This window comes from Mustela lutreola, chromosome 5, assembly GCF_030435805.1.
Source record: "Mustela lutreola isolate mMusLut2 chromosome 5, mMusLut2.pri, whole genome shotgun sequence".
NCBI lineage: Eukaryota > Metazoa > Chordata > Mammalia > Carnivora > Mustelidae > Mustela > Mustela lutreola.
In genome coordinates, this window is record NC_081294.1 from 106047151 (window position 1) to 106060848 (window position 13698).

General features: G+C 37.8%; 2 protein-coding genes across 2 annotated transcripts in view; one reads left to right on the plus strand and one right to left on the minus strand.

Moving 5' to 3' along the window:
* Positions 1-13698, plus strand: part of JMY (junction mediating and regulatory protein, p53 cofactor) — a 115795-nt gene that overhangs the window by 50286 nt on the left and 51811 nt on the right. Inside the window, exon 3 of the mRNA XM_059175321.1 lies at positions 9026-9176. Within this exon, the coding sequence (XP_059031304.1) occupies positions 9026-9176 (151 nt within the window). The remainder of the gene's footprint in view (positions 1-9025; positions 9177-13698) is intronic.
* LOC131832395 (small ubiquitin-related modifier 2-like) lies at positions 336-825 on the minus strand. Its single transcript, XM_059175322.1, has one exon. The coding sequence runs from the start codon at positions 785-787 to the stop codon at positions 500-502; it is 288 nt and encodes a 95-aa protein (XP_059031305.1). The 5' UTR covers positions 788-825; the 3' UTR covers positions 336-499.

The window sequence follows — 13698 nt, forward strand, 5'->3', positions numbered from 1 at the left end:
TTAAAGACAGATTGCTGTACATGTAACACTACATACAAAAAAGTTATAAAATTGTCCTTGGTTTTACAATGATAAATGAAAAACATTAAAATTCTCCAATTGAACAAGGTATGCAAGGATTCTTATGTTGTTCGTTTTTTTGTTAAACAGTGAGAGCAAAATAACTTATTGGAATATAAAGGTTAAGAGCTGACTGAGAATGCCACTAATGGAGAGAGGGGGTATTTTCACAGAAGTAGTATTTTCCCCCATCCCATCTCCATTTGTTGTCGATCAAAACATACCACTGGCCATTTAGTTAAAAAAAATGCAATATGCTTGTGCACATACACAGTTACTTTATGTACAATAAAGGAATGGGGAAGGGGAAAATGAAAGAATAGAGAAAACTATACTGTAGTAGTCGGGATGTGGTGGAACCAAATTGCGGCTTTCTAGTTGAGAGTGTCTGCTTGGTCTGGAGGAACAGAGTTCTGGAGTAAAGTAGCAGGTTCCCTTTTTAGTAGATGACACCTGTCTGCTGCTGGAACACATCAATTGTATCTTCATTCTCCATTTCCGCCTGTGTAGGTGTGTCTGTTTCATTAATTGGCTGCCCATCAAATTGGAATCTGATCTGCCTCATTGACAAACCCTGTCGTTCACAGTAGGCTTTCATTAGTTTACTAAGTGATGTGTGCCTCTTAATCTTAAACTGCACCACAGAACCATCCCACCCCGCCACTTTCAAATTAATATGATCGTTGTTCTCAGTCTTGACTCCTTCCTTGGGCTTTTTGTCGGCCATGGCAAGCACTAGAGTATCCTCAGCTGCCACTTCACAAAAGAGGTGCTAGGTCCACACCGAATGAGCATACCTCTATCTAGATTTTTTTTTAAGATGTTATTTATTTATTTGACAGAAATCACAAGTAGGCAGAGAGGCAGGCAGAGATAGAGGAAGGGAAGCAGGCTCCCTTCTGAGCAGAGAGCCTGATGTGGGGCTCTATCCCAGGATCCTGGAATCATGACCCAAGCCAAAGGCAGAGGCTTTAACCCACTGAGCCAGCCAGGTGCCCCCTCTGTCTAGATTTTTTAATCTAGCATATTAACGAGTCAGGGTTAGTTACTGAGTTGGCCCACTGATTTGTCTTTGCGTAGCTAAAAGCACTTCAAACACATTGGCTGACTTTTTATACTTGCTGAAAGAAATGAGCAAGGATCTAGAAGGCAGCCTCAGCTCTTTTCTCCCCTTCGTAGCCAGGCACCTCGTTTTGCCAATTATCATCCCACTGCATCTTAAATGTGCTCTTCCACCCTTCCTGTTCCCCAGGACCAAGCAAATCTGTAAGTATCATTGTGTGAGATAGAAAGATACACACTCCCCAGCCCCTGTTCCAGTGGACAAATTAGAAGGGGGTTTTCATCTGGGCAGATGCAGCAGTATACATAGCTTGGCAAAAGATGGGCTGGTTTTCAGTCTCCACTCTGCCCACTTTGTGGGGCACTTAGTGCAGGGTGGTTTTTACACTGTTGGATCACTATATACTATCACATATCAACTGTGAACTGTATAGTGCCATCACTTACCTCTTACCTGAGCTATTTTTTCTTTGGTTTCCTTGCCTTTTAGATTTCTCTCTCCGCTTTTTTTTTTTTTTTTTTTTTTTTAAGATTTATTTATTTTTAGAGTGAGAACATGCAGGAGAGTGGTGGGACCGGCAAAAGGAGAGAATTTCAAGCAGACTCCCTGCTGAGTATGGAGCCTGACACTGGGCTTGATTTCATGACCCTGAAGTCATGACCAGAGCTGAAATCAAGAGTCAGATGCCCAACCCACTGAGCCACCAGGGTGCCCCAGATTTCTCTCATCTTTAAAAAAAAATTATCAGATCATACTTCTTGAGAATATTGATTTACTTTGAATCCAGAAAAATGCATGACTAAATACTTCCAAATATGATCATGTTATTTTGTTAATCTTAGTCACCTTTAGGTGACTCCTGGGCCCAGAAAATTTGTATTAAAGGTACTACAACGTCAGTATATATACAGATTTATCTTGGCATCTTTTTCACATGAGAATTGGAGGTTTGGTTTTGTTTTATTTTTCTCTTCTTCACCCGCTAACCCAGCAGTAGACAGGAGTAACACTTAAGGTTTCTTATATAAAACCCAGTATCCAAGGAAGTGATGTACTTCATAATAAGTAATTGATGCCAAGAAATTTGTATTTATAAATTAGTCTCACTATAGCCACCTAAACTGACACATACTTTTTTCCGTTTCAAAAGCAGGCACTGTTTTCCATCTAGCCCAGAAATTGAAAACAGAGATGTCATTGTTTTTAAGCTCATGATCCAGCTGACCAGTGCTGTACATTTTTCAGACTTGCCGAGATAGGAAAAGAACTTAGTATCCTGACTTAATGTCTTAGGTACAGTAAACCATAATAACATTTTTAAAAAAGGTAGCTGCAGTGTTAACTACTGAGTTTTAGAAACCATTTAAACAGCACTTAGAAAACATGCATAACATGTTTGTGTTGCGTATATTTGAATATACCTGTACAGTGAAGGTAAAGATAGTCCAACAAAGGACAAGTTATCTTCAAATAATTACCAGCAGATTTTTAAAAGTTTTCTCTTTTGAATAACCCATAGTGTAAGTTTCTTACTTCTGTATAGTGTTTAGGCTTCCAAGTGAAAAGGATTTGGTTAATGATCTGAGTTAAGATTTTTTCATTTTGAACATTGCTTGTTCTATTTATTAGATTTCTGTTCCATAGTTGTGTCTATAGGAGTTTGATCGGAAAAGTAAACCAGCTGAAATAGATGGGGAGAATTTAATACAAAGAATTGTTAACTTGGCATAAAGTTGTTAACCAGATGGTTAAGAAGGCAACTAAGATATCAGAGCTAACACTTGTAAAAACAGCCACCACCCCTGGGATTGGTGGCACACAGGCAAGAGATGGCAGTTATTAATGTTTTAGTGTGGAGGGTGGACTCTGTGTGGAGCTGAATTCTGGGGAAGGCAGCATAGGTAATCAGGGCTGGTATGTCTCAGCTGGAAGGAGAGACTCAGATTACTGAGAATAGAGCAGCCCAGTGTTGGTTCCTCTTGCCGAGAGGGTGGGCAGAAAGTGAGGCTAGTTCTGCTAAGGCTGACAAACTGCGAACTGGATTCTGTGAACTGCTTCAGGAAGGAACTGCAGATGCTGGGATGAAGTGAGTCTGCTGATGCTCATAGGAACAGCAAACAAGAAAGTCCAGTGATACACATAGGAAGAAGCAAATCTCTTCTCCCTCCCCCAGACCTTTCTATTGGCAAAGGCTAGACGTGGTTCACAAGCTCCAACTCTAGCATCACAAGGCATAAGGTGAACTTGGAAACTGATGGACAAGAATTTACATATATCTTTAAAATTTCAAAGTTGGGAGAAAAAAAACCCTAGTAACCTAGCTTATGGTTTTAGGTACAATATACCAAGTCCTTGAAAGGGTATAAAGTTTAATCATGTCATTGAAAAGACGTTCTCTCATAACGTGCTGAGTAAGAGTTTAAAATTTGGCTGCAGTGTTAAATTTTCTAAATCTTTGGTCCACATTTGTGAATATTAATCTTATACTTTTTGAGTGTTTAAAAATCAGAGGTAATCACAACAAAGCACAAACTATGATGGTTTTGTTAGATACAAACGAGTCTTCTGAGTCCTTCTATCTGAGCTGACGTCTAAATATGCCACTTACTGCTAAGAGTCCCACAATGGCTTCCTGGTGCCTCTCAAACTAAGTATAATTTCAGCCTGATGTTTTAAGTCCTCCTAATAGTGACCACAACCTCCTTTTCTAGTCTTATCTCACATTGCCTTTATCTGTTTTACCTAAACTCCAGCCATGCTGGACTATTCTGTCTTCTAAGACACTGAACGTAACTGCAAAAGGCTCAGGTTAATTCTTGCCTCCAGCAGACCTTTTGGGTGGTTCTCTTTCCCCATATACCATGTATCTGTCAAAATCATACCCCTCCTTTAGATCCCTCTGCAGTTTTCAACCTCAGTAAAGTAAATCCTGATCTGAACAGCTAAATGAGTTCTCTTCTTGCCAAACGTTTCATTTACCTTAAGGGTCTTAAAATACCTTTATTCTTTTTACACAGAGACACCCTTCACCATTATTAATACCTGGATAGAATTCTACTTGTTCTCTCTCTATATTTTTCCCCTGAAAGTTTTATTTATTTGAGGGGGAGAGAGAGAGGCTCACACATGGTGGAGAGGGGTTGACAGGGACCACCTGAGGGAAAAGAGACTCCCCACTGAGCAGAGAACCCAACACAAGCTCATACCAGATCCCTGAGATCATGACCTGAGCCAAAGGCAGACACTAAACTGGTGGGGCCACCAGTTTAAATTCCTTAAGAATTTAGTTACTCATCATTCCCATTAGAAATTTTCTTCCCAGACTCAGTACTGCAACCTCTATGGCTGGTGCTTACCCGAGTATCCTAGGCATTCTCTATCTTGATAGATTTTTATACTCTATTGTAATTCTTTATTTTAGTGTCTGTGTCTTCCACTAGACTGAGTATCTTTCTGTGCCTGCTGCCTAGTACAATAGTGATGGTGAGAAAATACTATAATACATCATCATTTTGAGTGAATAATTGAATGTTAAATGATTGTGTCAAAGCTCTCACACTTAATAGTAGCACAGCCAGTTCTCCTAATTTGAAGACATTTCTGCAGCACTTTTATCTTTGCTTACCCCACCCTCCAATTAGATCATAAATTTCTTAGGCGGAGAATGTGTGTCTTACGTTACATCCCCTGAAGTACCCAGTACAATGGGATCTTTATTCAAGTTACATAATTGAATGATTCCAGATATTAGCCATGGTAAAGTCTAAAAGGGAGAAAAAAGCAACCATATCCAGTAGCATCATGTAAATTTAACTCCTGCAGTATGTGACTGGAGATACAGTAATTGTCTTCTGAGAATTAAGAAATTCCAGTCTTGGTTAGTACAGAATCTGGTATCAAGCATCTAAGCTTCTCCTACTGATTTAATTGTCCTTATTTGGCACTATTTTTATGGTCCCAGAAATGGAGCTCAACATAATTCTGTTTTCCAGCTATTAAGGAAGACATTTAGGTTTTGATCATATCTCCATTTCCCCTCCCTCCCACACACACTGGAAAAAAAAGTAAGTCTCATAATTTTGCCTCTTGCTGTTCCTCCTATATGGAAACAGGAGTTCATTGTTTGCTTGACTAGAAACAGGAAGCCTCTGGGGTAATGTGTCCTCATCTTGTCTGGTTGGTATGGTTTGTGAAATGAAGAGATAAAGCATTTTTTTGGTTCATGATTATAAAAGCAGTAGGTATGTATACACACACACACACTCTAAAGAAGATTTGGAAAGTACAGATTTCAAACAGGAAGAAAAATGATCACCCACAATCTAACAAAAGATGACCTCAGTAATATATTCTATATATTTTCTCCTTTTTTCTGGACATTATATAGTTGAAATTATGTCTAGGATTTGATGTGTCTTTACTTAATCTTATAAAAGTGATTGTCCTTTGTTACTAGAAACTTCATAAGCATTATTTTTGTACAGAATTATATAAGTATTATCATTCTCTATTACTAGATATTTGTGACAAGTTTTTTTTCTTCTATTTTGAGTAGCATTGTAGTGAACATCTTTGGTTATTATTCTTTGAAGGTATTTTCTTAAGGTAAGAAGATATGTATAGGGACATCTGGGTGGCTCAGTTGGTTAAGCAGCTGCCTTCGGCTCAGGTCATGATCCCAGCGTCCTGGGATCAAGTCCCACATCGGGTTCCTTGCTTGGCGGGGAGCCTGCTTCTCTCTCTGCTTCTGCCTACATTTCTGTCTGCCTGTGCTCACGCTCTCTCTCTCCCTCTCTCTCTCTCTTTCTAACAAATAAAATCTTTAAAAAATAACAATGCCTTTAAAGAGTATGGTATCATACTCTTTATCATACCACAATAACTCTGGTTACTTTTTAAAAAAATATTTACTTAATGAGTTTTTCTAAATGGTTTCTTATCCTACTATGTAAAAACAGCTATTTTGTGTCTTCTTTCCTCCATTCTCCTATACTACATTTTCTTATCTGGATGCTTTTCTTCACAGGGGAAAATGGAGATTATCAAAAAGAAATTCCCCTCATCCTACCAAATCCAAAACTTGACTTTCTTTATGCCCACGGAAGAACTTTCCCTACATTTGCCAAGAGCAGATTCCCTACACCAGTACTCCAGTTCCTTCCCATGTTCTTCTTAAGGACCTTTCTACTATAATTTGCCCTATTTTCCCCTGGCATCTTTCTGTTTTCCTTTTGCTAGATACTTCTTACCACTCACTTCTCAGACTGTTCTATGATCTCCCATTGAAATAAAATATAAAATTTAAAACCCATTAAGGTTTGTCCTCTCCTACCACCACCCTTTTTTCTCTATTCAGATCCCTCAAAAGAATATTTATTTATACACATGTCTACATCTCTCACCTCTCATTAAAAACAGGTGCAGAGTGAATTTTTAATTACTCATTTAGGAAATATTTTAGATTGCATATTTCATGCCAGGCAGTATGCTAGTGAGAAGCAAATAAATAAATAAATAAATAAGCCACACACTCAAAAAATGCCTGTGTCCTCATAGAACTTTAAAGGGAGCAAACAGTTAATAGTTAAAATTCACAAAATCTTATAAGCGCTATGCAGGAAAGTGGTATGTGTTGCACTAAAGAGATTGTAACAGGAAGTCTGGGAAGACTTCCATGAACTCGTAATTGAACTGAGATCTGAAGATGTCATGGGTGTTAATAGGCAAAGAAAATTTGCTTATACTCTAGAACTAAGTTGTTGCTAAGTTCGGTGATCTTATTGCTGTTATATCTGTTGGTACTGGTTGTCATCCTGCTTGACCCCTAAGCAGTGTTGGACAGGTTCAATTTCTCCTCCTTTGACTCTTGCTCCTTATGTGATTCCACACTTGACTGGTGTACCCACTTCCTCTGGCTTTATTTCTGTGGGCTGTTGACCCAGCTTTACAGTCAGTATTCCTTAGGGTTCAATCATGACCCTTTTTCTCATGACTTCCTTAGATAACCTCATTCACTCTGATGGCTGTAAATGTCATCTGTATGGCAAGCCACCTAAATTTATATCTCTAGCCATGGCTTTTGCAGAATCAAACTTAATGAAACCAACTACTCCTTCATTGTTTAATTCTTGAGGAAATGGCAGTTCTATATACAGATATTTCTTTAAGATTGTATTTATTTTTTTAATTAATCTCTACACCCAGTGTAGGACTCCATCTTCCAGCCCGAGATGAGGTCTCATGCTCCACCAACTGAGCCAGTTAGGCACCCCCCAATTTTTTTCTAGTCATTGTTTTTCTTTCTTTTTTAAAGATTTTTATTTGGGAGAGAGAAAGAGAGCGTGCACACACAAGCAGGTGGAGTGGTAGAGGGAGAAGCAGAGCCCCCGTGGGGCTCTGTCCCAGATCATGACCTGAACCAAAGTCAGAAGCTTAGTTTAATTGAGCTACCCAGATGCCCTTCTAGTCATTCTTGATCCCTTCTTGTGCCTTGCTATTGTCCGTTCATAACACTGCTTATTAGAAATTGCTCATTGTGTGCTGGCTTCTGAACCAGGTGCGCTTGCACCTGGTATATTTCCTCCTCTATCTGGAAACCTCTTCATTTGCTTAAGGAGCAGTATACTGTTTTTTGTATATTTTTGTATATTTGTATATTTTTGTATATTTTCAAGATCAAAACCAAATGTTATCTTCCTCTAGGTTATATTTCCTGGTGATTAAAATTTTATTTTGGGTTCAGACTGTTCTTTTAATTTGTTAATTGCACCATTTAGAGAATATGGCCTGTATTATTTCTACCTCTTAAAATTTTTTTTACAACTTTTTTGGTGGCTCATGATAGTTGATTAGTTTTTTAGAAATATGCCAGGGTGGATTAATACCTTTCTCTATGTTTTTTTTTTTTTTTTTTTATCATCCTAATAAGATGTTCTCATTTAATTTTTTAAGCAGTCTTTTCACACTATATGATAAAGCAGGATGGAGTGCACAGAGGATCCATTCCTAGTCTTCCTGGATTTCACCTTTCTTCCATGTTAAACATAGCTGTGTAGTGTTTTTATATGTTTTTATATTAATACTGTCACGTCTGTGAATTTTACTTTAGCATTCATCTAGTACCTCCCTGTCCATCATTCGATTTTTAGCTCTGCTTTGTTCTTTTGTTTTATTTGTAACTCTTGCAAGTAATCATTAATTTTGTCTGTTACTTTTGCCCAGAGATCTTTAGTGCATAGATGGGCTGATTTTTATAAATTATCAGCCTTAAAAATCTGAGTTTTCAATTATTTATGTCAGTTATAAAATAAGTATTTAGTGATACAAATAATTTTTAACCTGAAAATATAATTATCATAAAGTAGGAAATATATTTCTTGTTATCTCAGCACCCCAAAATAACATCTTTATATTTTGCTGTATGTACTTTATTTATATATGAAGGAGGGGAAGGGTGAAAAAGAAGATAGAGAAAGGAATGGGGAACAAATTTCTGTGTCAGAGGTCTTTAACACTATTATTAATTTATTTTTTTTTTAATAAGTTAATGGCTTATACTCTAGGGCAAGAGAAAACAAGTATTGTTTGTTTTAGCCTGAGACACAATGCCTGCCTGATTGTGAACATTCAGTAAATGTTTAAGGAATGAAGAAAGAAAAAGAAAGGGGCTCCTGGGTGGCTCAGCCCTTAAGCATCTGCCTTGGGCTCAGGTCGTAGTCCCAGGGTCCTGGGATTGAGCCCTGCATTGGGCTCCCTGTTCAGCGGGAATCCTGCTTCTCCCTCTTCCACTCCCCCTGCTTGTGTTCCCTGTCTCATTGTTTCTGTCAAATAAAATCTTTCAAAAAGAGAGGAAGAAGAAAAGAAAGAAATGGCCCTCTTAATTTTCCTTTTTTCTGTCTAAAGATTTCCATGGAGAATGATTATCTGGGTCCCCGAAGAATTGAAAGTCTACAAAAAGAAGATGCTGATTGGCAGCGAAAAGCTCACATGGCTGTGCTGTCTATTCAAGATCTTACTGTCAAGTATTTTGAAATCACAGCGAAAGCACAAAAAGGTGAGTTTCCTAGTAAAGTTATTCTTGTTAGATATTTTTGAAAATGACTGAAATATTTCATGTTTGCAGGAGTTCTATAGAAAAATGTATTAAGACTACTCATAGTCCTAGTAGATAAAAAAGATCACTATTAGTAAATTATGGTAGATCCTTTCAGTCTTTTCTGGGCATGTGTTTACACATACTCCACCTTTAAAAATTAGTAATTGGGTATTAGTGTAGCATAAGTCAATTCTGACACTAACCTGTTACCCCACAGCTTATGCGATGAAACTGCCCACATTTAAGACACTACTTGGAACCTTAGAGGGTCCCTGGGCCTTCTGCACTTCTCACCAACTGATGACAAACTTGGGGGTTTGCACGGCCTTTTTAGGTTTGATCATTTGCTACAATGACTCACAGAACTCAGGAAAGTACATGCTTAGAATTACAGTTTATAAATTGTAAAAATCAAGACAAGCCAAATGAAGAGAGTCATAGGGCAAGGTCTTTGAAGGTCCATTTCTTTCAACTTCCTTCCATGGGTGGCCATGAAAATCCTTCAATAGCAGTTTAATCTTTGAATTGTTATTTATACCTGAAGTTAGTTTCTGTACTCTTCCAAATAGTCAAAACCTAGTAAAATTCTTTTATGTACTTGGATTTCTTTCTGGACTCTCTTTTCCAATGATAAGCCTTTTCTTATGCTCTGATTAATGATAATAGCTTCATAATAAAATTTATTACCTACATTTATCAATTAACCCTCATTATTATTCAGAAATCTTTTGGGTGTATAGTCAGTTACTTTTCTCTAAGATAATACTATCATCCTTTTTGAAAAATCATTTCTTCCCAAACTAATGTAATTCTTATCAGAACTGCAATATTGTAGACTTTGACAAGAGGATTTTCATATTCATGGGAAGAGTAAATGCTTTATTTTCTTTTTTTATTTTTAAAGATTTTATTTATTTTGAGAGAGAAAGAAAGCACAAGCAGGGGAAGTGCAGAGGGAGAAGGAGAAGCAAACTCCCTGCTGAGCTGAGGACCCGTTGCAGGGGTCCCAGGACCCCGTGATTGTGACCTGAGCTGAAGGCAGACACTCAAATAACTAAGCCACCCGAGCGCCCCACTGCAGTGGTTTTTAACTAAAGGTGATTGCGCCATGCAAAAGGACATTTAACAGTCTCTGGATTAAAGTCTCTGGTCAGTCTCTGACATTTTGGTTGTCACAACTACTAAGAGTGTTACTAGCATTTAGTAGAGCCATGGATTATGTGAAACATCTTATGTTACATAGGACAGCCCAGTCTATGACAAAGAATTTTCTGGCTCAGAAGGTCTAAAGTGCTGAGTTTGAGAAGCTTTAGTCTTCTTAAAAAAAAAAAAAAAAGTATGGTTAATCATATCAGTTAATGCTGAAAAATCATTTGACAAAATACAGCATGCTGTGTGTGACGAAAACACTCAGCAAACCAGGAATAGAAAAGAACTTCTTTAAGTCTGATAAAGCACACCTGCAAAAACCCTATAGCCAACATTGCATTTAATGTGGAAGACTGAATGCTTCCCCCCAAAATAGGTACAAAGTCTAGGATGTTAGTCTTGACCCCTCTTTCTTATTCAGTGTAATATAACAAATCTTAGTTATAATAAGGCAAGAAAAAGAAATCAGCTTCCAGTTGGAAAGGAAGAAATAAAGTGGTTTCTATTTTAGATAATACTGTTCATGTTGAAAATTGTATGGAATATGTATTTATTTATTTATTTATTTATTAAAAGGTTTTGTTTATTTATTTGATGGAGAGAAACACAGTGAGAGGAAGAATACAAGCAGGGGGAGTGGGAGAGGGAGAAGCAGGCTTCCCGCTGAGCAGAGAGCCCGATGCTCAGGGCTCGATCTCAGGACCCTGGGATCGTGACCTGAGCCAAAGGCAGACGCTTAACCACTGAGCCACCCAGGCGCCCCTAGAATCTATTTTTAAAAACTTCAGACTACCAAGTGACTTTCTCAGGGTAACAGAAAATATGGTCAGCACCCAGAAATGCATCCTATTTATATAGGCAATGAATAGTTGGAAATAGAAATGTTTTTAAAAATTCCATTTATAAAAGTCTGACAAAACATGTACAGGATTCATAGTGCTTGCAATTAGATAACATGAGGAAGAAATCACAGATCTAAGTAAATGGATAGACATGTTGTGTTCATGTATTGGAACATCCAACATAGTAATGATGTCTGTTCTCTCCAAAGCAATCTATAGACTCAACACGGTACCTGCCAAAAAGCAGGACTTTTTCCTATAAACATAAACAGGCTGATTCCAATTTACATGGAAAAGCAAAGTAACTAAAATACCTAAAACAGTTTAGAAAAATAGAAAACCAGAGACATGTTACCTGACTTTATAAATTATAGAGTCACTGTGACATGGTATAATGGAAGGGATAGACTGTGAATCATTGGGATAGAATAGAGAATAATAAACTCACAACACATGGCCATTTACTCTGCATTTTAGCGCCAGAAAAGATGTTCAAGGCCATCAGTCATTAGTATACAAATTAAAATCACAATGAGGTAGCGACACATGCCTGTTAGAATGGCTAAAATAAAAAAAAAATACTAACAATATCAAGGGTAGACAAGGATGTAGAATAACTAAAGAACCCTTCCTCTATTGCTGGCTGTAATGTAAAATTGTACAGTCTCTGGAAAATGAATGCAATATTTAAAATATTTATTTATTTGAGGTAGATAGAGTGAAAGAGAGCACATGCAGAGGGAGAGAGAAAAGCAGACTCCCTGATGTGGGGCTTAATACCAGGACTGTGGGATCATGACCCAAGCCCAAGGTAGATGCTTAACTAACTGAGCCAATTGCGGTGCAATTTCTTGGTAAGTTAAAGATGTGCTTACTGTATGAACTAAGAATCGCATTTGTGGGTATTCACCTTAGAGCATAATGACAATTTAAAAAATAAATGATAACTACAGTACATTAAAATGTTAGTAATAGGGGCACCTGGGTGGCTCAGTAGGTTAAAGCCTCTGCCTTCAGCTCAGGTAATGATCCCAGGGTCCTGGGATCCAGCCCCGTGTCGGGCTCTCTGCTCGGCAGGGAGCCTGCTTCCCTTCCCCTCTCTCTGCCTGCCTCTCTGCCTACTTGTGATCTCTGTCTGTCAAGCAGTAAATAAAATCTTTAAAAAAAAATGTTAATAATAGTTCATTTTAAGGTTTAAAGATTTCTTACTGTACACCAAATTTATGAAATAATTTTCAGTAAATTTGGTTTAGAGTCTGCTTTCTGTGTTTTTAGGTACATTATTGTTTAAAAGAGAAAGTTTGCATTATGGTTAAAAATATATAACCATTATAGGGGCACCTGGGTTGTTCAGTTGGTTAAGCTTCTGACTCTTAATTTCGGCTCAGATCAGGATCTCAGACTCCTGGGATCCAGCCCCATGTTGGGCTCCTTGCTCAGTGGGGAGTCTGATTAAAATTCTCTCCCTCTCCAAAGAATCTGTACTCAGAGAACTATGGAATACTCATGAAAGAAATTGAGGAAGGCATAAAAAAATGGAAAAACGTTCCATGCTCATGGATTGGAAGAACAAATATTATGAAAATGTCTATGCTACTTAGAGCAGTCTACACATTTAATGCAATCCCTTTCAAAATACTATCAACTTTTTTCAAAGAAATGGAACAAATAGTCCTAAAATGTTTATGGAACTAGAAAAGACCCCAAGTAACCAGAGGAGTGTTGAAAAAAAAAAACCAAAACTGGCAGCATCACAATTCCAGACTTCAAGCTCTATTACAAAGCTGTCATCAAGACAGTATGGTACTGGCACAAAAACAGACACATAGATAATGGAACAGAATAGAGAACCCAGAAATGGACCTCAACTCTATGGCCAGTGAATCTTTGACAAAGCAGGAAAGAATGTCCAGTGGAAAAAAGACAATCTCTTCAACAGATGGCATTGGGAAGATTGGACAGCCACATGCAGAAGAATGAAATTGGACAATTTCCTTACACCAAACACAAAAATAGACTCAGAATGGATGAAAGACCTCAATGTGAGACAGGAATCCATCAAAATCCTAGAGGAGAACACAGGCAGCAATCTCTTTGACCTCAGCCGCAGCAACTTCTTCCTAGATGCATCGCAAAAGGCAAGGGAAGCAAGGGCAAAAATGAACTGATGGACTTCATCAAGATAAAAAGCTTTTGCACAGCAAAGGAAACAGTCAACAAAACCAAAAGGCAACAGACAGAATGGGAGAAGATATTTGCAAATGACATATCAGATAAAGGGCTAGTATCCAGAATCTATAAAGAACTTACCAAACTCAACATTGGAAGAACGAAGACTCCAATCAAGAGAAGATATTTGCAAATGACATATCAGATAAAGGGCTAGTATCCAGAATCTATAAAGAACTTACCAAACTCAACATTGGAAGAACAAAGACTCCAATCAAGATCACGACCTGGGCAGAAGACATGAACAGACATTTCTGCAA